The sequence below is a fragment of the Typopeltis vanoorti genome, chromosome 8 (genome assembly GCF_054136105.1).
Source record: "Typopeltis vanoorti isolate ZY-2024b chromosome 8, IOZ_Tvanoo_1.0, whole genome shotgun sequence".
Classification (NCBI taxonomy): domain Eukaryota; kingdom Metazoa; phylum Arthropoda; class Arachnida; order Uropygi; family Thelyphonidae; genus Typopeltis; species Typopeltis vanoorti.
Genome location: NC_143556.1, coordinates 128383620 through 128410809, shown reverse-complemented (window position 1 = coordinate 128410809; position 27190 = coordinate 128383620). Strand labels below are relative to the sequence as shown.

General features: G+C 35.6%; 1 protein-coding gene across 4 annotated transcripts in view; it reads left to right on the top strand.

Annotated features, from left to right (window-relative positions):
• Window positions 1-27190, top strand: part of LOC150104343 (ralBP1-associated Eps domain-containing protein 1-like) — a 485081-nt gene that overhangs the window by 219051 nt on the left and 238840 nt on the right. For 3 of the 4 annotated variants that reach the window (XM_090396932.1, XM_090396930.1, XM_090396931.1), the window contains exon 11: window positions 6651-6743. The exons of the other annotated variant lie outside the window; for it this stretch is intronic. In XM_090396932.1, the coding sequence (XP_090253058.1) occupies window positions 6651-6743 (93 nt within the window). The remainder of the gene's footprint in view (window positions 1-6650; window positions 6744-27190) is intronic. 4 annotated transcript variants of the gene reach the window in all.

Below are 27190 nucleotides of genomic sequence, written 5' to 3'. Positions count from 1 at the left end.
CCTGTGTAACATGGTAATGGCTTTGCTGATGTTTCAACTCAAGTGCTCGTGGTGGTGGTAGTAGTACTGCAATGTGTTCCTTGCCCCTCCCCTCCCCTCCTTTCCACATCCATGAAGAATTCTGTTGGGGAGGTCTGGAGACCTCAACACTTGGTCTTTTTCTTGAGGAGTAGATATTTTTCTTAACTCTTCAATACTTTTTTGGCTAAAAGTGAGGATTTAGCACGAAACCTTGATTCATCCCTTGACCATATGTCATTTCATTTATAACTACATGTGTGGGTGTAAGAATTTGTAATTGGTGAAGTCATTGTAAAACATCTCTTATTGTTTTAGGTGATTTCATTTTTTGTTACAATTTCATATTATATTTGTAACTAAAAATAGCAACTATTACACCACACTTCAAATGGGAATTCACTTGATCATATATCATGTCCCTTCCACATCTGGCAGGCACACATTTACAAATTACTCCGTAATACTTCGTTTGCTATTTTCAGTTTTTTTCAGTAGAATTTTTATGTATAACAAGCATTTGTCAACGATCTTAATGGTACACAAATCTCAAAAGTAATGTTATCTTACTTCATGTAAAAAAAAAAAAATCTTTTAAAAATATAAAATCACCATATTTGCTGCCGTATAAGATTCACCCCCTTTTTTGTACACATTTTTTTTAAAAAAAAACTTGATCACTGAATATTATAATGGATTTACAGTATTTCAAATATAAAGTAATAAATAGGTCTACTTTCAACAAATACCCAATCTAACTAGGAAAGAGTTGCCCACCTTTTAATCTTCTTCGTCAAAACCCGTAAATTCATCTCCAGAGCTAAATGAAGAGACACTTGAAATCTCTTCTAAATTAGAATCTGAGTCCTCATACAACAAATTGTCCTCTGTACCATCCAGTGCATTACTAGTGCCACACTTCTTAAATGATTTAACCACTGTCTCAGTTTTCACAGCACTCCATGAAGCTTTAACCCACTCGTAAACTTACGACATGCTAGACTACTTCCTGATGGCGTAACCTCAAAATCTGAAGACTGCATCAGCTGTTCCAATTCTCCTTCATAAATCCTTGAAATGATTTATTAATGCAGATATCTAAAGATTGAAGCTGACTAGTTAGACCTCCTGGAATTACAGCTAACTGAGTTTTCAATTCCTTGAGTTTATTTTTAACATCTTCTGTTCTGTGAGAATGAAACTGATCCCATACTAGCAGGGCAGGCTTCTTCAACACTCTGCCAGGGCGACTAGACCAAATTTTATCTATGCATAACTTCATTCCTTCTCCATCCATCTCCAGCCTGGAACTGGAATGCTCTCACACACACGACAAGGAAGCAAGAAAAAAATTGCTTAACTTGGAATAGAGAAAATTTCCAGAAATGAAAGTGATAAAAAACTGAGTATCGGCATATAAGACGCATCCTGTTTTTCAGACCTATTTTCAAAGAAAAAAGTGCGTCTTATATGCCGGCAAATACGGTACATAAATCTGTATCTGGTCATATTGAAGTATATGTGAATGCATAGTGATATTTCAGTTTTATGTTTATCATCTGTATCTGCAAAAACAAGAATACAGAGCAAAGACAACCATTATTATCACCAGTTCCTTCCCTCCTGACTTCAGCAGTGGGGAAGATGGGATTGCATATACTGTTGCTATGCTGAATTTGTATGACCACTTATCTTCTACAGTGGAAGATGATATAATAATAATAAGTTCGTTATCGATAGGAAAAAAGGCATTGTTGAATCTCTTGGAAAGAAAATTTTATTTTTTATGTAACTCCCACCCATGAAAGGTTGTAAAACTATTGTACACAGACTACTGTGGATGGAGTAAAGCTTTTTTATTTCTATTTTTTGTTTATATTTTACATAACATTAAAACTGTATAGTTTTACTGTATAGTCATCAAAAATACAATACAAGTGGCATTGTGTGCAAAAAAAAAGCATAATGCCACTTTTATGAAATATTCACTTGATAATGAAAATTCAGAATCATGTTACTAACATTTCAGTGTTCACATATATTGCTATATTAAATAGCCTTTAACATTTCAATGCGTTTCATAATGCAGATTTTGCACAAATCATGGTTTTTATCTCATCTTTATACCCCACTCATTACTAAAAAATAAAATAAAGAATTAGCAAGTAATTTTCTTGAATTTCTTAGAAAAGAAAAACTGGCCTTTCTTGGGATAAAAGAATAAAAAGGTCTCTTTTTTTATTATGTTTTCATATTTATCCCACACACACAAGAGATACTAGAACCTATAACACATCAGTGTCTTGTATGAGGTGCAGATAAGGATTGAGAAAGAAGAAATGTATTGACATTCTTCTTAAAAGCCATAGGTTGAAATTGTTGGGTAACATATCATGACGAAGAATGTTCCAGAGGACAGAAATAGATGGAATAAATGACGAGGAGAAGCAGGTTCAGTGGGTTTGCAGTACTGTAAAGGGATGTTGGACAGCAGCTGTTCTATTTTTAACAGGCTTAACAGCAAATGTGTTGCCAATTCACTGTAGCAGTGACCATGGAAGTATCTGTAAAAGAGACAGAGCTGAAACATTACATCTGTGAGATAGAGGTTGAAGTGAGCCTGTGCTGGAAGGGTCATCTATGAGCCGAATTACTCTTCTCTGGCAGCATCAAGAATTTTTAAGGAGGTTTTAGGTGCACCACCTTAAATTCTGGGTGGGTGTAAAATAGCTTCTTATGCAGAAAAGAATGCTGAACTTTTTAGAAGCTGAGGAAGCTATTGATGTGATGTTTTTGTGCCAGGAGAGATTGAAGGTAAATGTCAGTCCAAGGAGAGAGAGCATCCGGTCTGCCGATGTGTGCATTACTAAGGATGAGGGAAGGTGAGCTGAGATCCCTTTTGTGAGAGAAAAAGCAGGAATCGCTTTCCCTTTCTCATCCTACTCAAAGGAGTATGATGAATTCATCTAGAAGTAGGATGAATTCTGTTTCCTTTCCCAGAATGCAAAGCTATGGATAGGATTTGTAGTAGTGATTGAGAGTAGGTCATTTATGTAAAAAACAAAGAAGGTAGGTGAGAGAATGGAACCATGAGGCACTCCTACATTATTGGCAAAGCTTGAAGAGAAAGTGCTATTCACAATGATATTCAGTGAACATTCAGAGAGAAAGCTGGCTATCTAGTTGCAGAGGGTAGCAAGTAGACTGAAGGAAGGCAGTTTGCAAAACAGGCTTTCATGTCAGGCACTCTTGAAAGCCCTAGAAATGGCAGAGGCAACAGTGCACATTTCTCTGAACCTTTACATGGCACATAACCAGTGGTGGTTGATGTAGGAGGATATTTGGAGATTATTACTTATCTCTCCATGCTCTGGAGAGAGAAGTAATTTTTTTCACATTTTTGGTAATAATATTGAGTTAAATTATTGTATTTAATTGTTTTAAAGTGTGTGAGATAGACTGGGTTATTTAGATGTACCACTTTGTTGGGCAAGCTAAATTTGCATGATTTTGTCCAGTGTAAAGTTTGTTAGATATATTTCTCATGAAAATTAAAGGATTTGCAGAAGGAGAGCAAAACTGGTGATTTGGTGTATAATAAATGTTTTAAGAGTGAATGCGGAGAGAAGGTATCTAGTAATTACACGATAGTAGAGTAGAGAGTATTGATAGAACACTGAAAATGTATCAGTGATAATACTGAACGTGCTGTGAAGAATATAGATCTAGTTAATAAATAAATAAACAGTTTGCTTGTGTGTAGTCCTTCACAGGACAGAGTTTGAGATTGAAAGCCTCGAAACAGCAAGAGATTAGTCAAACTGAGAACAGAAAAAAGCAAAACGTCCAAAGCCAAAAAAGAAAATTGTAAGAAGAAATGAGAGAAAGAGCATAAGCAGATACTTTATTTTTTTTTACTGTTATTCTATTATAAGGGGAGTATTTCACAAAAGCATATTTTTACAAAATCTTGTTTACTTAGAGCAGAAATTAATAATATTAGTAATGCTGTCAGTATGCATAAAGGAAGGTGAAAATATTGATTGGTTTTTCTGGAACCAATGACCTGAGAGGTAAGAAGTATTGCCTGAGGAAGTATGTGAAAGAGTTATTGGAAGAAGCAAAAAAAAAAAGAGCAAGGTGAAGTTTGTAAGTCTGCTGCCATGCTATGATAGAGGTGAACTGAGGAAGACAATGATGACTAATTAATCAATACATGAGTTGTGCAGAAGAAATTTGATAGTTTATAGATCTATGGTCTGAGTTTGAGGGCCAGAAACATTTGTACAGTGCTGATGGGATGCACTTAAATGGATTCAGAATTAGGTATATCAACAGAGTTTAATAAAAAATAAATAAATCTTAAATTTGGGACTATTATAAAGCCAAAAACAGAAATAACACTATTGAAATCCATATTTCGTATATAAAGTTTTACTCATCGGCTTGGTTGGTCTAGTCATCCATTGCGAGACCAGCACCGCCACATTTAGTCTGTAGAGCAGGATTCTTGGATTATCTAATCCTTAGCGACACCTTACACATGTGTGTGTTGGTGGTGGTGAGGTTGAGGGGGTACAGTGGTAATTTTTAAAGTTATAATATTTTGTGGATGGGAATGGCTTTATTACAAGCCATTAAAAAGAATCTTAAGCCTATCTTGCTATTGACTGTATAATTCAACTCTCACCATGGCAAAGATTGTTATGACAAACTCACACTATAACAAACTACTGAAAAGGCTCTATCAAAGCCTATTGGACACAATGCTCTGTTAAAAGAATTTTGCTATGGCAAGTTATCCACTATAATGAACAGTTCTAGTTTCCAGAGGTTTGCTATACTAAGTTGACTGTATAATATGGGCGTATTATAATCAGAAAACATCTATGGTTTTTAGGGAGCTGTGTTTTGGGTTCTCATTATATTATAATACCCTATTCCATCAGAGAATGACAGGACAGTCATCATCATCAAATTCCTGCCATGTACCCTCAAGGGGTGTACAGGATATGATTGTATACTACATGAAAAATTTACATCATTACTAACTCCCTATCTACAATTTTCCTCCAGATCAGTCTGTTGCCTATCAAGATTCCAACATTATCAGATCTTATATTTCTATCTTCTAAGGCACTTTTTGCCATATGAATTCACCCATATCTTGGTCTTCCTCTGGGTCTTTTTCCTGCCAACCTGGCAGAGAATGCTTGTTTTGCTAATCTTTCCTCTCCCATTCTGTTTAAGTGACCATACTACCTGAGATTAGCTCTGCTAACACATCCCTAGATGCTAATAATGTCAAGTTATTTTCTAATAGCCTTGTTTTTAATATGATATTGCCATTGATGCCATCTTCATGCCCCTAATCTTTCTCGGAGTCTTATATCTCTTATATCTTTGGTCTCTAATCTTTTGTCAAGTGTTTTACTTCTAACCCTCTGAGATCCATAAGTTAAAATTGGTTTGAACACTGTCTTGTATACAGCTAATTTAGTGTATTGACTAATTTCTCTCTTATTCCATATAAATGTATTCAATTGACCTCCTACCATACCAGCTTTGTTGATTCTGTTTTCTATTTCCATATTTAATTTACCATCTTCACTGAAGATCATGCTTAAGTAGCTCAAATGTTTTACTTATTGTATAGGTTCTCAAATTCACAATGCAGTTGATATTTTTGTTACTTCTGCCTATTTTCATTGTCTTTGTCTTGTTATTTCTGGCCTTCATACCATACCTATTATAACAGTTATTCAATTTAGTCAGGGAATCTTGCAGACTTGTAGCAGATTTATTTAGAAGTATGATATCGTCCGTATAAAGCAAAGCGGTGAGATTAACATCTCCAATTTCGATATCACATCTTATTTTTATTAATCTTATATCTATATTATCTGAACCAGTTGAATGATGTATGTCTTGAGGCATTTCAAGCTTGTCGTTGGCTTTTGCACAATTGTAAATTAGAGATTTTAATTTTACTTATTTGAAATATATTTAGAATAATGAACATTTTCATGCATCATATCTTTCAAATTTACAACATATTACTTTTAGAAAACATAGAAAAATGAATAATATAAATAAGAAAATACATCTTATTGTAATAAATACTGTTTAGTGTAATTTGTGCTTAGATTTGATACTGTATTGAATACAATAGTAGTAGTAATAGTAATAAGTTTACTTTTGTAGCGATCATTAACTAGCACAAGATATGTTAATATGGGATTCTAGAATTGAATACCTTTCATTTTTGTGCTATACTATAAAGAAGTAATTATATAATTTTTATTGGTTTAATTGGTTCTGAATGGTAAAACATTTTATCACTGATTTGTACATCTAAGTACTTTTATGACAGCTGTTTTTTTCTCATATTTGCTTGTCATGTTAATATTCAAAACATAGAAGAAATCTATCACACACTGCTCTCTCTCTCTCTCTCTCTCTTTTTTTTTTTTATATATATAAGTATATATATCTCAGCTTTTTTTTTTTTTTTTTTTTTGCTACTATGTGTATGCTTGTGGAAAGGATACAAAAGCAGAATTTACCTATTCATTAATATTTTTAAAGCTTTTAACAGCTACAAATTGTCAAGAGTTAAATATATTTTTTAGTGGACAAAGTTCAACGATTCTCCTACAAGTTGCATGTCCTCACCTGGGATGAAGCCCGTGAACTTTGACTTCTCTGCAGCTTCAGTAGAACAGGTTAATGCTTTTTTACCTGATTTGTCTTAGAATTCGTTGTTTTAGCATTTCATTCTTTTTTCTTTTGTTCCTTTTTATCTTTAACTTTGCTGATTTTCTCAAAAAAATAAGTTTAAATAATCAGCACATGCTAAGTTTTATTTATGGGCAGACTTTTAACTCTTGGAGTTATTAATTTCATACCCTGAATTGGAAATTGAATGAATTTAGTATTTGTATGTCAGAGAGAGTGAGAGACTTTGGAATGTATATATATTTTAATCTGCAATCCAGCACAGCAAACCAATATAATTTAAAGCCTGTATGCTGTCTTGTTTACTGTTGATTTAACATTTATTGATATAAATGGAAATTCTCATTGATATGAATTTCATATAATTTAACAATCTAGATTTTTTTTTTTTTTTTGCCAGTTTATCTAATAATATTCTCAGGAACTTAATATTTGATTGAGATATTTCAGAATAAGGAAACACTAATTAAAAAGGTGTAAACCATTTAGACTGGGTTTGAACTCTCTGAACATACAAATGTATCTGTCATAAACAAAGATGCTTTTCACACTGCTTGAAAGAACTGACAGTTAAACGAACATTATGTTACTAATGAGAAGGATGCAAGTGAACTTGTTAAAAATTCAATGGATTCCTCAGTTACTTGTAGTTTTACAGTTATAGGTATAGCATTATTGTAGTGTGTTCCATTCAAATCAAAAGTTTACAAGAAAAGTAATATGTTGAGCAGATACAAATGTTGAAGTTTATATAGTATTAGTAAAATTAAATTGCATTGTACCTATGAGAATTGCATCTTAGTTGAAAGAGGATGAATTGTGAAATGTTTTTGACTTAACAGAGATTTATAAATTTAAACACAAATTGAATGGCAAAATATATATCAAAGCAGTTTGCATTTCCTTAAGAATTGCATACTCACAACATGATTTTACAAAATATTACAAGTGTAGAGAACCAAATGTCTCTTTCTGGAAGAAACAATGAAACTGACTGATTGTCTTTCAACTTAAAATGAAACATGAAATTTTGATTTGTCATATGTAGTTTTGAGATTTAAAAAAAGTACATTGATTTTATTCCTATATTCATTTTCTTTTCATCTGAATAACTTTATTTATTTTTAATGTCATTGAATGCATGGTTTCAATACCTAATAGCACAATGGATAGGTAAGGGTTAAATAGGCCTGAAATCCAAACTTAATTTTTTTATGCCACTATAACTCCTGGACCATTTTAGTGATTTAGGAATTGTAATGCATGATGTTGGAATATTTTTATACTTTTTCTTCGTAATCAGATATTGAGTTAATTGACTCATTCTGATACATTGGATTACTTTTTCTTCCCTTCCTTTTTTCCCATGAGAAACTCCTATTTCATACTACAAAACATACATTCAAATTTAGAAAACATCCATTTACAGACATTACGAAAGATATATTATGACTATAACTGTCCTGTAAACAGGAACCAATTTTGCTGTTTTATTAATTCTTAGAAGTAATATGGAGATATGGATAGAGGAATTGAATTCTAGATGAAATTACATATTACCCAAGAAGCTTAATATCTTAATGTCATGAAACGATAGCTGATAACATAGAAAAGAGAGAATTTATTAAATTATAATAGAGATAATTATTCTTGCTAACATTTTGCCATTTTTACAACACCATTGGGACAGTTATATAAGTACATATGTTTAAACAAAGATAACATAACTGCCATCACCACTGAATTCAATCTTCAGTTGAATGGCATGGCTATTCAGTTGTATTATCAAGTGAAAGTACACGATATTATGATAGCTACAATCAAAATATTCTTCCAAATGAGTCTGTTATTTGTGAAGACTCCAAGTCATATCTTATATTTTGTTCTTCTGTGGCACTTTTAACTCAAGTTAGTGGATCTTGATTTTCCTTTGGGGGAAGCTGAAGAAAGGAATAGAAAGGTTAGAAAGCAGATGACTATACCAAAATGGCCTCAAATACCAGCTTTGCTAACTTTTTTAATCTCATTCTACTTCGCATCCTTTCTAATGTCTTTATTTATAATATGATTCTGCCATTAATGCCATTTATATTCACTTCCAAATTTTTCTCAGAACTCTCATACCTATGGCTCATAGTCCTTGATCAACTGTTTTTTTTTTTTTTGATCAATTATTTCTAACAACTCGCAGGTTAAAGTTGGCATAAACACTATTGTATGCTGTTGGTTTATTGTTTTGACATATTTCTCTATTATTCCACATTAATTTATTTACTTGACTCCCTGGCACTTCATCTTTGCTTATTCTGTTGTATATTTTATAAAATTTGCCATCTTTGCTAAACATTGTGCTTAAGCAGCTGAAATATTTTGCTCGTTTTCTATAGGTTCTGAGAAGGCATACAAGGTTTCCCATGTTCCTCTCTCCTTTCAAAGTTTGTGTTTTTTATTTCTGATTTTCATACGATATTGGTTACAGCAGTTATTCGTTTAGTTAGGTGTTAAGTTTAATACCACTTCGCTTCATGAGCTGACCTTGTTAGCTATAGGAACATTAGTATCTGCTTTCTCCGTGTACCCCTATCTCCATCATAGGAGGGAACATTTGAAATGAGCCAAGCATCGCATCAACTGGATCCAAGACCATTGGGGATCAGTATTATTTTCTGATCAATCCCATGGATCACCTGTTCTTGGAGAGGACCTCCCAGTTATGATACTGGTGCTTTATATTCTTAATCTTTTTCTTTGCATTTCTTCCCATATTTTTTGCTCTACTTCTCCTGAGTTTTTTTTACCATCCTTCTTTCCAGTCCAGCATCACTAGGATCCAATGCCGTGCTGCCACGTTTGCACATCAGGTGTGAGGCACATCCAGATATATAGGAATGGTCACCTTGTTCTGACCAGAAACATCATCCTTACTTTTGATGCACATAAGCCTCCAACATCTGTAAAAGCAGAGTATCCCAACTGTCCTGTACATCCATAATCCACTAAGATGCTTTAAATGTCAGAAATATGTGCCCAAGCTGCCTGTTGTGGCTCTATCACCCGTGCCTGATGATAAAGAGCATGATAACAAATCTTGCTCTGCAAAGAAAACTAAATGTGTCAACTGTCAGGGAGATCACCCACCTGGCTCTCATGCATGTCAGAAGTGGAAAGATGAAAAAGAAATATAAAAAATTGAAACAGAAGAAAATACAGTATATCATGTCATGATTCAAAAAAGGAAGTTACACTATACCTGTTCTGAGATCCTCTTATGCTGAGAAGGTGGCAGTAAAGAAAATGTGCACATCATCTCAAGCAACATATGTCTATTCCATCAATTGCAGGATCTCCAATCTCACTCCAGAAATTGTTCCATGCAATGAGAATCCACTTGTAAAATATATGATCACTTAAAGATAAACCACTGAAAAAATAGATACTTTGCTATCTGCTGAAAGTAAATTAAACTTGCCAATCATATCTATTGAATATTTTACCAGAGGAAGAAATGGACGTTGGCTGTCCATACTTCCCAAAATCAGCTGATAAATATAAACCTGATAAAGGTAAGCCTTCAGCCTCCCAAAAACTGGACGTCCACAAAGCTAAAGCAATACGAAAATTTTTACAATGGAACTGGCATGGGTTTTGCCAGAATATCAATGAAAGCAAGGTTTTACTGCAGAAACAAGACTTCCTGTTTCTGTCAGGAAACATATTTAAGATCCAGTGAGGACCCTGCCTTAAGGAATTTCACTGTTGTATGCAAGGAGAGAATTGGAGGTGGTCCTGCTGATGGAGGAGTACTATCCTAGCAGATATTCATACTCCTTTTCATCAATCCCAGCTTAATACTGCTCTGGAATCAGTAGCGATTCACTCATTTGTAGGATGTTTTTATTACAGCATGTTCAATTTATTTATTACTGGGTGCTGAATTAAATGAAATTGATCTTGATAACCTTATCTCTTGCAATTCAACCAATATTATTTTTGGTCGTCTTTAATGAACACAACACTGTGGAATAATGCCAACACAAATGAACAAGGTTGTATTATTGAACAAAGCAGTAAGATTGCACTGTCCAGACAGCAACAGCCTCAATTCCAAAAACATCATCTCAATTTCCACTCTATCCAAAGCCTTGCTGGAACCCAGAAAGCCAGGTAGCCAAAACACACAGAGCATGGGGTATATTTCATAGATACCCCACCATATCAAATTTAATAGCTTTTAAGTGTACTCAGGACAAAGCACATTGTGAGATGTCAGACTCAAAAACAAATCTTGGATCTAATTTAACTCATCAATTAATCAAACTACCAATGCAGAAATCTGGAAAATGAAAGGTAGATACAGAATACACCATTTGTTTACCTTACACCATAATGGAGATGTTGTTGCTGATCCCAAAGCTACTGCAGACTTTGGGAAAACATTTTGCCAGAATCCCAGCAACAGATTCATATCATCCGAATTTTTAATATTTGACAGTTCACCAAGAGAAACAATGGCTAAATTTTTCTACCAATGGTCTTGAGCCATACATTTGGCCATTTGTTAAGGAGGAACTAAAAAGAACTCTTTTACTGTTCCACCCTAGTGCAGTAGGACCTGATGACATCCATTATGAAATGATGAAACATCCTCCATCATCTTCTATAGATTTCCTTTTCTTAATATACAACAGAATACTTGTAGAGGAAGCATTTCTGGATTCTTGGCATAAGTCACTTTTCATAGCTATCCCAAAACCAGGAAAGAATCTAACACAAGCAAATAATTATTGACCTGTTACTCTGACTAGCTGCTTTTGTAAGATGGTGAAAATGGTTATTGTCCGACTTCTGTAGTATTTAGAAAGGTGATCTCTCCAATACGCAGTGTGGTTTTTGTAGACATTGTTTATCTTTGGACCATTTTGGTGCATTTAGTAACTTGTATAAGAGACACATTCCTGAAGTAAGAACATCTGGTTTCAGTGTTCTTTGACATGGAAAAAAGCTTATTACACAGCCTGGAGATATGGCATATTAAAAGACTATAACCTAGGTCTCAGTAGCACCTTCCTGTATTTATCAAAAACTTTCTACCCATGGGAGCTTTCCAAGTCAGTGGGAAATATGCTATCCTGTCATATCATCAAGAACATGATGTTCCCCAGGACTCTGTCTTAAGTGTCACACTTTTTGCTATCAAAGTTAACTCAATCACTGAACATCTTTCTCCTACTGTAAGCAATGCTATGTATGTTGATCACTTCAAAATTTACTGTCACTCTCATAACACGAGGGTAATCAAGAGACAATTTCAGCATGCAATTGATCATGTCTCTCTCTCTATGGACTCTTAGTAATGGGTTTAGGTTTTCAGCAGAAAAAAGTGTCTGTACGTTTCTGTCAAACTGTTATTCCAAGAACTTGGGACTCCTCTTTGACAGAAAACTTACATTCCTTGCACACATTTGTAAACTAAAAGAAAAGTGCAGATCAATCTTCATTGCTTTATCTTATCGTATGTTTATATGTTCAAAGCTGGATTATGGGTTTCAAGTCTATGGTTCTGCAAGGCAGAATAACCTGCAATGGTTGGATCCCATCTGTCATCAGGGTATACAGATAGCAGATACCTTTCACATATTGCCCACTTGAAGTCGTTATGTTGAAGCAAATGAACCAGCTCTATTACTTAGAAACAGTTGTGTCTTAAGAGCATCCTATATTGACTAGTGTATTTTCTCTGTGTCAGTAAGCTCAATATCATACTGCCGTATGTCTTTTTTGTATGTGCGTTAAAGAGACTGTGCAAGCTGTTGGCATGAATGTTGACAACATTGCCTACACCAAACATAACAGCATCTTTCCATGGCAGGTTTGCACTCCATCCTGCAACCTCTCTCTTTGTCAACTACAGAAGTCTCATCCCCATCATCTGTCTACCTGTAATTGTTTAATGCACACAAAGCAGCACACTCTTTCTTTTCCATTTATCCTGATGACTTAAGATCTGTGATCTCTCTGTTGACTGTGCTGCTGTCATTTGTGACATTACTATCTCCAACCAGACTACACCTGACAGCAGTAATGATACAATAGAGTTGCATGCCATTCAGCTCACACTTGTGCATGTAAAAGAAAACCACTACCAAAAGTGTGTAATTTATACAGACTCATTGGGTTCTTTACACTGTATAATGGACATCCAGTGCTTTGTGAGGTGTTACACCTGTCGTATAAAATTAAGACCCTTAATTTTGATATCCGGTTGTGCCAGATTCCCTGCCACATTGGAATTAAGGGAAATGAGACTGCAGATGTAACTGATAGATAAGCTAATTGCTTTTTTTGACATACTGTTTGACAGTACCATATACAGACTACATATCAAAGCTAATTGCCAGGAACCACTTCCAAACAAATTGAATGATGAGCAAAATTAAGTATCAGTAGTCTAATCAACATAAAAAGCGGGGGGGGGGGGGGTTTGTTCTTGCTAGGCTTCATAGATCAGTCATCTGACATATTCTTAGTTATTGAGGGCTGATGACCCACCTGTGTGTGAAAAATGCAACATGTCTTACCATTTGTCATATTCTGGTGGAGTGCCAGCACTTCACATGAGAGAGGAATGAAATTTTTGCCTATCTAGCCATAATATACTCAGGTAGTATCTGACTTACACAAATTACGTAATGTTTTTACAAAGAATTAATTTATACAAACACATTTGATTTATAAATGTATTTATATGTAGATACTGCATTACTTCACTTTATACATGCATATTATTTGCTAATTTATCTTTGACTATTTATTCATACCTTGTGTTCAACTGTAACATTTGCTATGGTGCTGTATGAACTATGACTTTTGCTGCCCTTGTGCTAATAAACCAACTAACCAACCAACTCAGTTTGCTGTACAAAGCAATATGAAGCTTGCTCTAATCTGGCAAGAACCAGGGACACTTATGGTGGAGGTAGTATGGTGGTTTAAGGTAGCATCTTGTTGGGTCAATGCACCAACCTGTGTGTGCTTCCTAGCGGAATCATGAATGCTGTAACTTACAGTGGTGATATTCTGGGAACTCTATGTTCATGGGGGGGGGGGCATTTCTTATTATTATTATTACATAACACCTCCTGGGGTATCAAAGACTCATTGAGGGAGGGCACCTGCTTTACAACTGTCTTCACCACTCAGTCCGCCAACTACAATAAACTGCAACTACCATCATGTACACCAACAGTGTCTACCACCCATCATCACTAGTATTTTCACAGACAGATATAAAAGATGTTACCCATTTGTAACATTCATGCCCACATGGGATTCGAACCCACTGCCTTTTGGCTGGAGAGCAGATACACTGACCACTTGGCCAATCAGGCCAGCATTTATCCTCGTCAAGCAAAGCTTGTGGATCAGTGACTTTAAGAAGAGACTTTCATACATATGGAATTGGTCAGCCAGGTCTCCTGACCTTAATCCTATTGAGCATGTCTAGAATGCTCTAGGTAGACATAATTTCTGCTCTCACTCCCCCTTACTGAAAACCTTGAAGGACTTAGAAAGAGCTTTACAGGGTCAATGGTTGTTATTACCAACTGAGCTACTGGACACTATTATATACATTATGGAACATTATGAGTGGTGACCACATTTTTTTATTGAGGCAGTTTGACCTCTTGTTTTTGACCATTGCCCTTATGTACCCATTTGTTACTGAATTAAGATATTTATTTGTAATTTTTGTAGGTATTTCTTTTCACTGAATTGCATAAAAATTCAACGTACAGTTTTTGAGTTTTCGTGATTTTTCTCTTTATGACTTAATTTATGGAAACCAATGTCATCTTTATGTACCTCTTCACTTCTAACTGCTGACTTAAAGCTTAGATATAGACTATATTGCTTTTCATGATATCCTGTTTATGCTGTATAATTTCAGCATTCTGACTAGCTTTCCTCCTGCATCTTGTCATATAACACTCAATGGGGTAGTTCGTTTGTAATTATAACATTTACTTTTATGTCCCTTTTTGTAGACGAATACTATGCTAGCTTTACCTATAGTGATCATCTGTGCAAAGGAATGTGGCATGTTTGTCTTCTACAAAACGAAACTTACATAATTGAGAGTGTATGAGGGATTTTTTATTTCATAGAATAATTTTTAAAGTGATGTGATTCAATTTAACTTAAAATTAGCCAAGTGAAACAAAAGGTAGGCATACTCTCTCACTTAATAATAAATAAATAAAACCTGTCCTTCTGAATTATGTAGCCCATCCACTGTAAACATTTACATTCCATATTTGAGCATTTCTTGCCTAATATATACTCCACTGCCTTGATACTTTCAGTTTTTAGAAAGGTTTTATTATTTCAAGTGTTGATATGGGCTCCTGATTGTATTCCACTTCAATATTTTTTGTCACTGCTTGTTATCATTTAACAGTCTTTCAAAATAATTACTTCAGATATCAAGAATATCTTCAGTTTTATTATCATTGATATTATTTCTGATTCCTTTTTCAGTACCTATTCCTTCATTTCTAAGGTTTTTCAGAACTATCCAGAATACTGTATCACCTTCAGTTTATCTTCCATATCTATCCTTACATATCATACACAGACACAGCTGCACAAAAGTCCATTGACTTTTGTGCAGCTGTGTCTGTGTATGGCTTGCTTTATCTTTTTCTTTGTATTCTCTCCGAGCACATGCCAATTTACTTCCTAAATCTTTGTGTTCACTATATTCTTTCCCAGAACTGCCTTCTCTAATTTCTTGAGTCCATTCATTGCATGTCTTCTTGACTGAATCCATTGATATTTTTTCAGCATTTACTACTTAGTCTCCAGAGTTTTGTTTTTGTTTTCAAACTCATTCATTTTTCCTCCAATAATATATGTATATTTGAGTGTATAGTTCACCTCTCAAAGCTGCTCGACTTTCATTCTTTTTAAAACTTTCTACTTATTTTGATTTTCAGTATGGTATTCATTTTTATCCTGAACCGTCAGGAAGATATAGCTGTTAACAATAACATGATGAGACTTGTCTTATTCTTGTCTGATGTCTCCATGTGAAATTATGCACATCTTGATGTTGGAACGTGGGGTTAGTGATGACTAGTCCATATCCTGAACAGAAATCTAACAGGTACTTAATATTATTAACTTTTTCCCTTTTCTCCAAATTCTCCCAAAGTTTTTCTATATATTTAATGTTCCAGAATCAACCTTCTGAGAGACCATAGACACATTTAATTGTTGTTATAATCTCCATTTTGATGTTGGCTGAGATCACACTTTGAAGTTATTCTAAAAGATTATATCTGTTGAGTGTCGAATACTCTTGAATTTTCCTGATTGCCGTTGCCTGAATATGCTATCATCATCATCATCATCACGAACCATGGGCTCACTGTCTGTTGGTGTCTAATGCCTCCTTCACTATCTTCTTCCACCTTTCTTTGTCCAGTGCACAGTGTCACAGTTTCTGCACACCCATTCCACACCAGTCCTTTATGTTGTCTCTCCATTCTCTGTATGGTCTACCTCTTCTGTTTACACCATCCATAACACCAAACATGAATGTCTTTATCTTCCAGTCCTCACTCATTCTGCAGTTGCATCCAAATAATTGCAGCTTCTGTTGCCCTTCATTTGTAATTTTCTGTATACCCATCCTGTTCTTAGAATCTTCCTGTAACAAGTTCTTTCAATTGCCAAAATTTTTTTTCTTGATTCCTTATCACCCATATTTCAGATCCACATAGTACACTGCTAAAGATGTATGTTTCCAGTACTCTTTAATTTTGTTTGCAGGCTGATCACTTTACTTTTCCAGATGCTATCTATCTGTGGCCTTCAGATTTGTTCTTTGCAGTCCTATTCTTTATTTCTTTTTTACAGTCCAAATCATATGTCATTTTACTTTCCAAATATGTGAATTGTTCTGCATTTTCTATATCAATTCCATCTGTTTGTATCTTTTGTTTCATGTTTTTTGTAGTTCTCTTTCGTCTTCTTCAATAATAACAATGTCATCTGCAAATCTCAGATTGTTAATTCTCATCCCATATACTGATATTCCTTTTGCATCTTCCTTAATTTTATCCATTGCTCTTTCTAGTACTGCTAATGTCAGAAAGCGACATTAGCAGTGCTAGAATCTTTTAATATAGCTATTAGTTTTTCTCTTGGGAGAGACCACATTCCTACCAGGTGCATCCCTCAGGTGGCAGATGGGGGAAACCCAAATGGGTTGCTCTGAATAAAGAATAACGAGCCATGGACCAAAGGATGTAGCAGAGGCATGGCAAGCTAGCTACATTATTATACCAGTAACTTCCATTAGCCGGAGAAAGTCTACAAACAGAGATTGTACTACTGCGTATGGGACAGCCAACGCACCTACTCGAAAACCACATAGAGTAGGTGAGAAATCAGCAATGTGGTCAGCAAAGGATGTGAAACGCATAGCCATCCTCAACATAAGATCATTATACCGAACTGGAAACTTGCAGTTAGTCCAGGAAAATTTAAAAAGACTGAAACGGAGTATTTTAGGTTTATCAGTGACACATTGGTGTGGAGATGGATTTACCAGAAGGAAGACTATACTTCTCAGGAAGAAAAGATAACATACACAGAGAAGGAGTTGCGTTATTAATCGAGAAAAAACTTAACACACTCAGTAATTGAAATAAAAATTCCTAGAATATTCGCAGCCAAATTTCAAGCAAAAGAAAAAGGTCAAACAAAATAATCCAAATATATGCACCAGACAGTAACCATTCAGAGGAAGAAATAGAAATTTTCTATGAAGAACTACAACAGGAAATAGATAATTCCAGAAATTCCATCACTATCATGAGTTTTAGAGAACTCATGATAGTGATGAGAGATTTTAATGCTAAAATAGGACAGTTCACATCAGACAAAAAAAGATGTCATGTGGAAATTTGGATACGGAGAGCTTAACGACAGAGGAGAACGATTACTCCACTTCTGTAAAGCAAATGATCTAATGATCACAAATACATTATTCTATCAACGCCCTAATAATAAATATGCATGGACATCCTCAGATTATATAAATATATAATAGTTTCTGATAAAATATTACTCTAAGACGAATGCAATAATTAAAAAGGACACACTCACAACAGAACCTATAGAGATCCAAAAAGGAGTAATACAAGGATGCCCATTATCCTCATGTCTATTCAACATATATCTAGGCGAAGTTGTAAAGAAGGCAATAGACAATGAGCCTGGAATCAATGTCAATGGTTTAAACATAAATAATATCAAATATGCAGATGATCTCATCCTTATTGCAAGAACCCCAAATGAACTACAAAGGTTGATAAACAAGCTAAACGAAACCTGTAAAACATATGACAATAAATATACAAAAGTAATGAAAATAGAGAGGAACAGAACTACCATCTCAGCCACCCTAAATAGAGAAACTAACAGGAACAATAGATGAACTCGAAACAATCACACACAGAATAGCGATAGGATGGACCACCATGTAAAAATTACAGAAAATCTGGAAAACAAACAAGATATCTAAGCAAGCCAAAATCAAATTATATGAATCAATAATTATACCAACAGTCATCTATGGAGCAGAAACGTGGACATTTAAGAAAAGAGAGGAGAAAAAAACTGCTGACATTTGAAATGAAATGCTTAAGAAAAATAAATAGAACAAGTCGGATAGAAAAGAAAACAAACAGCACAGTCAAACAAGAATTATTGTATAAAAAGACAATAATAGAAAAAATTAGAAAACAACAACTGAGATGGTTTGGTCACACTGTATGCATGGGTGCAGGCAGACTTCCTAACATCCTAATCAATACTTTTCCAACTGATCGGCAAAGTAAATTTATTCAAATTAAGTGGATATTGAATCCAACATTATTTCTTAGCCAAATAAGAAACTCAAAGATAGAAAATCTACCTAAGAGTTTCATGCCGAATATAGAAAACTATAAAAGTTCGGAGAGTCCAAGCGTAAGCCAACAGGTGGTACATGCTGAGGCAACTCGTAGTAAAGGTGGAGTAAGCTCCGATCACTGTCCTTAGTATTTTCCCCATAATGTAAAAAAAAAAAAAAACCTAGGAGATGTAAGCTGTTATACATTATAGGAGAAGGTCATTACCCAGACCAGTTTCGACCTTTTTTTGAGGTCTCGTCAGTGAGTAGGTAGACCTAGATGTAAAATACTGAGGTTGCAGTAATACAAAGCTTATTTCTTTACTGTATGAGTCGCCAAAAGTTTTTTTCTATCTTTGAGTTTCTTATTTGGCTAAGAAATAATGTTGTATTCAATATCCACTTAATTTGAATAAATTTACTTTGCCAAAGTGAAACCTATTGGCTCTTTATCTCAGTAATTTATTAGTGCACCTTTTGGCGACTCGTGCAGTAAAGAAATAAGCTTTGGATTACTGCAACCGCAGTATTTTACATCTAGGTCTACCTACTCACTGACGAGACCTCAAAAAAAGGTCAAAACCGGTCTGGGTAGTGACCTTCTCCTATAATGTATTACAGCTTACATCTCCTAGGGGTTGTGTTTTACATGATGGGGAAAATACTAAGGACAGTGATCGGGGCTTACTCCACCTTTACTACGAGTTGCACCAGCATGTACCACCTGTTGGCTTATGCTTGAACTCGCCGAACTTCTATAGTTTTCTATCTTTGAGTTTCTTATTCGGCTAAGAAATAATGTTGGATTCAATATCCACTTAATTTGAATTAATAAAGAACATTTTGGGATGCAGACCATATAAGGAACTTTTTCGAACAGCAAGGAATAGAGAATGGAATATCCTGCTCAAGACTTAGACGGAAGAGAAGAAGAAAATATTAGTTTTCTATCAGTTCCATAGGATTCTAGCTTTGCTAATGTCACTTTCTGGTTGATACTGTCAAATGCCTTCTGAAAATCAACAAAGCAAATATATGTTTGTGTTTTTCTCCTAGCTTTCTCTGCTATTAACCTTATTGTCAAAATCTATTGAATTGTAGTTCTATCCTTCCTAAATCCTGCTTGCTCGTCTGCAAGGTATGCTTCCAATTGTGTTCTCATTCTTTCTGTCAGTATCATCATCACCTTACCAAGGAGACTTGTCAAAGCAATTGTTCTATAATTTTTTACATTCTAGCTTATTTCCTTTCTTGTATAACGTCGCTAATATCGATTTCACCCACTCCTCCAGCATTTTCCCTTCTTTCCATACCATATTACATAGTTGGTGCATTTCTGTAACCATACTTTCGCACTATATTTAATCATTTCTCCAGTGATGTTATCATTACCAGGATTCTTATTGTGGTTTTAGCCATCCTGTTGCTTTTTTCTACCTCTCCTCTTAAAATGTCCATATTATACTCATTACCTAGCAGTGATTACTGCTTCAATTCTTCAGTCAGTTTTCCAACGCTATCTAAATCTAGTTTTTTTTTTTCATATAACTCACTACAGTATCTTGTCCACTGCTGTACAATTTTATCTTCATTCATCAATACTTTGCCTTTTTCATCTTTAATTGTGATCAGTTTTGGTTGCCACCTTCTATTAATGGTTCTAATCATTTTGTACACCTCCCTAGTTTTATGCTCTCCATAGTGCTGTTCTATATTATTGCATTGGGCTTCTAACCATTTCATCGTATCCATTCTAACTTCTTTTATCACCTCGTTACACTTTCTTCTATTTGTTCTGATGTATCCCTTCGTATCTTCAGCATTCTCTTCTCCTGTATTAACTTCAGTATTTCTTGTCTAATCCATTTCTTCTGGTACTTCTTGTTCTTCTCTTTTTCTTCTGAATATAACATCCTGTAGTTATTATTTAGAAAAACCTTGCCTGTTTTTGCTCTGTTTTAGAAATGTCAGTGTGGCATTTCTCCAGTTCTTATGCCAGTACCATTTCTTTTCTGTTGACATGTTGTTAGTGACTATCTTTTATTCTGCTCAGCTTGAATTTGCTCTTGCCCTGACTCTTTGTTGCGTTGGTTTCCTGGTGAAAACAGTGGAGTTCTGCTGTAATTCCCAGCCAGCATTTCATATATTACTCCCACCCACTAAAGATTGTAAACATATAATACATTAGTATACTGTAGCTGTGTATTAAGGCTTAAGTGCTGGGAGGACATCACTTTTTTTTAAGCTTTAAAACTCTAACCAACAGAGCCTATAATCTTTCTTCCAGTGGAACCTCTCTTTCAACTGAACTCAACCATATGCACAACACCTTCCTATCCAATGGCTACAGTGATTAAAGAATTAAAAAATTAATCAGTTCTTCCCCCATTCCCTGGCCATCACTTCAGAAGGATTTCAGAAATGCCATCACCATCTCCCTACATCCGTGGCACATTGGAAAAAATAGCCAGGTCTTTAAAAAAAGTATAACTTCTACATTGCTTTTAAGCCCCACCAGAAACTTGCTATCCTTATCAATTCTACCAAAGATCAGCTCCCCTCCTCTCTCTTTCTCTCAGTGCCTGGAGTATACAAAGACCATATTCCTGCAGGTTGGACATCTGCAATCGCGACTATGGTCAATCTGGTCTTTCAGACCATGTATTGGATACAACTCACAGGATCTTCTGGAAGAAAACCACCATGCTCCACCATAGTAATTTTTTTAAAAAAAGACTGTTTTTAGAATCTGTGGCGGCACCAGAAATCAACCTAATTTAAACAAATACATATGCATAAAACTCCCCAAAATTTGGGAAACAATAATCATCAGAAGTCCCAGTTTACATCCTAGTCTGCCTACAAATGTCCATTGCACCACTTAGATAGGATTTGAATCACCCATGTGTTTCATTAAGTTGTTCTCTTTGTGTGTATGTTACAAGTGTTATTTGTAATCACTGAAGATGTCTCAATGAAAGATGAAATATTGGAAGCATTAAAATTAGTTTTTAATGTTTTCCTGATGCTGCTAATTCTCCATTAAACCTCCAAAATTAGTATGCTGTAGATGGGCCAAAGGTTGTTTTATTTCATTATTATTATTATTATTATTATTATGTAAAGAAATAAATGTATTTCTTTGCATAATCTGAAAACAACTTGAGACCAAACTTGGAACTTTTCTGACCTCTTCAAATATCTGCTAAATTCTGCCAGTGGGCTCACTCCAGGTGATGAAATTCAAGACCCAGCTAAAGGCATTTGTAAACGTTCACAACCCCCCCCCCCCCAACAACAACAACAATTAAATCTACAGCTTGTTAGTTGGGGAGCTGGTATGTTAACCACTCAGCCATTCATTTCAACAATTACTAGTGCTATTCTACATGAAATTTGCATGACCCTTTGAGACATGCAAGAGATTCTTTAATTTGGTGCATTGGTTTTTTTTTAAAGAAAATGTAATTCAGTTTAACTTAGTCAACAAGAGAATTTGAAAAAAACAAAAAGGAATTAATATTTGACCCCAATAACAAAAGGTGCACATAATTTCAGTTAATTATCAATAAATAAAAACAGAATAATATTAAAAAGAATAACAGAGTACCAATAAGACTGCAGTTTGGAAACTTCCTTGTTAGGCTTCTAAATCACAAACTTTCTTGCAGCAATCATTTAGAAATATTCTTCTTCAGCATCTTAATGGGCCATTTAGGTCTAGTTTTGCATTTTCCTGATTTTTTTCATCTTTTACTGTTGTAGGCTATCTGGAGAAATATGTTCACCCAGCTGTCTTAGATCTTTCATTATGGGATCCTCTTGCAGGTTTTTTCTTGTCAGTTTTATTTGTAAGAACTCTGGATAAACTTGTTATCTGCCCATCAAACATGGTCAGACCATTCAGTTCTCTCCTTATGAATGATAGAATATTGGTCAAAAACCGATGTTGTGTAGTTCATTATGCTTTCATTCGTCTTTCTCAATGGGATGATGAGACCCCAATAAAGGTCAAAACCGGTCGTAGTGACCCTTCCCATAATGCATAGCATTCTACATGCCTGCAAGGAGTTGTGCTTTGCATTATGGGACACTAAGGCAAGTGATGTGAAGTCATACTACCTTTACCACGAGTTGTCCCAGTCCTGAAGATACTTCAGGCACAAACTTTGTTTGCTTACACTTGGATAAAGGATTAAACCAAGTATATAATTTTTTAGTATCTTTAATTTATAGTATAACCAAGTGTAAAAACTTTCAACAACTAACTATCTCTAATCCAGAGTATTAGATATAATATTAAGGTTAGACACCTTGCAAGTGATGAGAAGTTATACCACCTTTACCATGAGTTGCCCCAGTCCTGAAGATACTTCAGGTGCAAACTTTTGTTTGCTTACAATTGGATAAAGGATTAAACCAAGTATATAATTTCTTGGTATCTTTAATTTATAGTATAACCAAGTAGAAAAACTTTCAACAACTAACTAATGTGAAAAAAGTGTTTGGTCTTTAGAGTGAGGTTTTTCAATCTTTCTGGAAAGTTTGCGAAAGCTTGAAGTTAATTATATTGAAACAACACACACACTTATCTATCAAAATAAGTGTGTGTGTGTTCACTTTAAATTCTGCAATTGAAAAATAATGAAGAAAAACTAGAACCATAAACACAACTGTTATACTATAATAACATGCCAGCATTCATGTTATATTGTTTTCTTTATTATATTATTTATGAACCATTTGTAGAAATAAATCAGAGATTAGCTAAATGATTTGCCAGGTTAGTGTTGGATGATTTATCATATTCATGTTCCTAAAGAGCTTTTATACACACACACACAACTCACACAAATGTCCATTGCACCACCTAGATAGAATTTGAGTCACCCGTGTGTTTCATTAAGTATTGTGTTGTCTTTGTGTGTATGTTACAAGTGTTATTTGTAATCCCTGAAGATATCTCAGTGAAAGATGAAATATTAGAAGCATTAAAATTAGTTTTTAATGTTTTCCTGGTGCTGTTAATTCTTCATTAAACCTCCAACATACAAGACATGTTCAAAAAAAGACCAAACTCTTGCTATAAAGACTTTATTGGTCATTTTATTATTATCATTATTATTTGACACCTCCAGGGAGTCCAAGGACTCATCGAGGGAGGGCACCTTCTCTACAACTCTGTATCTGCCATTCAGTCACCAGCTGACTGCAACTACACCAATGCCATCTACTGCCAACCACCACCGGTACTTCCACAGATAATACAAACTTCCATTCCCATGGCGGGATTCGAACCCGCAGCCTTTTCGCTGGAGAGCGGATACGCTATCAACTTGGCCAACCAGGCCAGCAATTTTACAACATTTTAAGCACTCTCCCCTTCCCAATGTTTCTTCTATTGTTGGAATGCACTTTCTGTGATGGTGCACAGTTCTCTTGGCGCATTTTCCTGAATCTCCTCTATGGTTTGGAAATGACGTCCTATCAAAGTGGTTTTAAGTTTAGGAAGCAGGAAAAAGTCTGCTGGGGCTAAGTTCAAAAAATGGGGGGGGGGGGGGGGGATGGGACACAACTGATGTCTGATGTTTTGTCATATAACTGCAGATGAGGAGCGACACATGAGCCAGTGCATTGTTGTGGTGCAACATCCAAGTCTGGTTTTTCCCACAATTCAGGCCTCTTCCTGCGCACAGCATCCCTCAAATGCGCTAAAACTTCCTGGTACAACTCTTTTTTTACCATCTGACCACATCATACAAATTCATAATGGAGACGATGCCTTTCCAATCAGAAAACACAACCGACATCACCTTGATCTTTGACCAACTCATGGTCAAAGGCTGTGGCATTTCAAGCCCTTTATGATCAATTAAAAACAAAGGAAGAACAGAAAGATTTATCAATTGGCAAAATGTAGAAATAATGCATCAAAGGACATCGTACATGTGAGGCAGATCAAAGACTGGAGGAAGGGTATTAAGGAGGGATGTGGATATAAGAAACAGATGGAGAATGTACTTTAAAGGGCTTTTGAATGAAGAAAATGTAAGGACTCGCAGAGAAATGGGGAGCCTTATGAGGGGATGGTTCAGAACATTAGTAGAGGAAGTGGAGGAAGCCATAAAGAGGATGAAGAATTGAAAATTGGTGGACCCTGACAGGATCCCACTGGAGTCATGGAAGGCACTGGGGGGAAGAGGGAATTGACCTGCTGTTTGACCTGTTAATAAAAGTTTGTCAACAGGAAAATATACCCGAGGAATGGAGGAAAGTACTCTTGTCCCCATCTACAAGAGTAAAGGGGATGCACAAGACTGTAAGAATTACAGAGGAATAAAGTTGATGTCCCACACGATGAAAATCCTAGAGAGGGTTCTTGATGAAAGACTGGGGAAGGAGGTGGAGATTGCAAAGGAGCAATTTGGCTTCATGCCTGGTCAATCGATGACAGATGCTATCTTTGGGTTATGACAGATGATGGAAAAGTTTCAAGAGAAACAACGGGAGCCACATCTGGTATTTATTGATCTGGAGAAAGCGTATGATAGAGTACCAAGGGAAGAAGTCTGGAGGTGTCTGAGGGAGAAGACGGTACCAGAGAAATATGTCAGGTTGGTGCAGGAGATGTACAGAAATGTGAAGACAAGAGTTCGAACCTGCCTGGGAGAGACAGAAAGTTTTTCAGTGACAGTTGACTTGCATCAAGGGTCAGCATTAAGTCCGTTCCTGTTTAATATTGTGATGAAGGTGGTGACTGAGGAGATGAGAGAAGACACACCTTGGACTATGTTGTATGCAGAATCAAGAGAAGAAGTGGCAGCTAAACTGTTTCTTGTAAAGCTGGAGGTTGTATTTGTTGGAAAAAACAGTATGGGAAAGGTCATTCAAAAGAACAGCAGCAGATGGATTGAAGGTAGAAAATGAGAAGTTTGCTAAGTATATTTTACATTGAACTGTGTATTGTATTGATGTTATCCAGAATGCAATCAGGAGTACCTAATCTATAATTTGTATGTGCTGTAAATGATTTACAGCACATACGAACTACATGTATAATGTGCATATAGTAGCATTCCATGTTTGAAATGTCACACATCCTTCAGAAATGCTGCCACTGCTCACTCCAAATCCAACTTCAGACTGGCGATGGTGGGGGGGGTGTCATTTCTTATAGGCTACTCTTTCAAGGACCACAATTTGAAGTCCCAGTTGATTCAGATCAGAACTTCCAGATCGCCACTCAGGTGGTGATATGTGGGTGGGCACATTTGCCTCCAAACCATTGTTGTGTGGTCCTTGCTTTGTGTTCAGGGGCCAAGTCCTGTTGGAAGGTCCACTGCCCTACTGACAAACAAGATGTTCAGAGCCTATACCACAGGTTCCAGCACAGTGTTGGTACACTTGCCAGAAGTTTTGACCCCTTTCTCACAGAAGAAATGCAACTTAGATAACCCCAATATCACCCCACCAAAACAATCACTGACATAGCATGATGACCTCTCTGAATCCTGGGTGCTATGTGATCATTTGGGACAATATACTCAATCATTTTGGCAGTTAAGCAACACTCAAATGGTGAAAATCTTCTCATCTGTGAAGAGGATATCTTTGTGTCTGTTGTTCATTCACTGCAGGAAAAGTGCCTTTGATTTTATCACCCTCTGCCACATAAGTTGTGGTGTTCAGAATTGTCCAGAAGAACGATAATAGTTTCTCACCCCCAGGTCATCAGTTAGTACATGTGACATTGTTCTTTGCGAAGTATTCATCTAGCACTAAATCACTTTCTACCTTCTCAGAGGATTACAGCAGAGGCATACCTTCACAGCCCTCACAAGCTTTTGCCTCCTAATGCAACATGGTTGACCTGTTCTTTTACAGTCAGATATGCCTTCTGTATTGTTATAATGGTTAATAGTCTGATACACAAACATACTGATTCTGGGTGTTTCTAGCATGCTGAAAAGAACAGGTGACTGCATTAAAACTTTGTGAAGTGCTACTACAGCTACACAGATGTCATAATCTCTCAAATGCATGTTAATCCATACAGCTAGATAACACATACACACTCTCTCTCTACTGATAAACATGTGAATGTTGGCTGTGCATAACACTACTAATGGAACCAGGCTTGCACAATTCTATGAGCTGGATCAGGTAAAGCAGAGGTAACAATGTTTATGGCAGACTTATGTATATGTATATTGACACTTGAGGTCAAAAAAAAAAAAAAGTCATCAGAAACCTGAAATGGCAATATGGATGCCGGTCTAGATGGCCAAGTTATTGGCATGTCTTTTCTCCAACTAATAGACATTGGGTTAGAATCCATCGTCTTTAGGTAATTATTAATTTCATCACTCAATATGAGACAAGGCTTGAAAAAAGTTCATTCTATGGGCTATAGAGTAGTGATTCTGGATTGACTGCCTACTTTAACCCTTCTTCTACCCATGATAATAACAC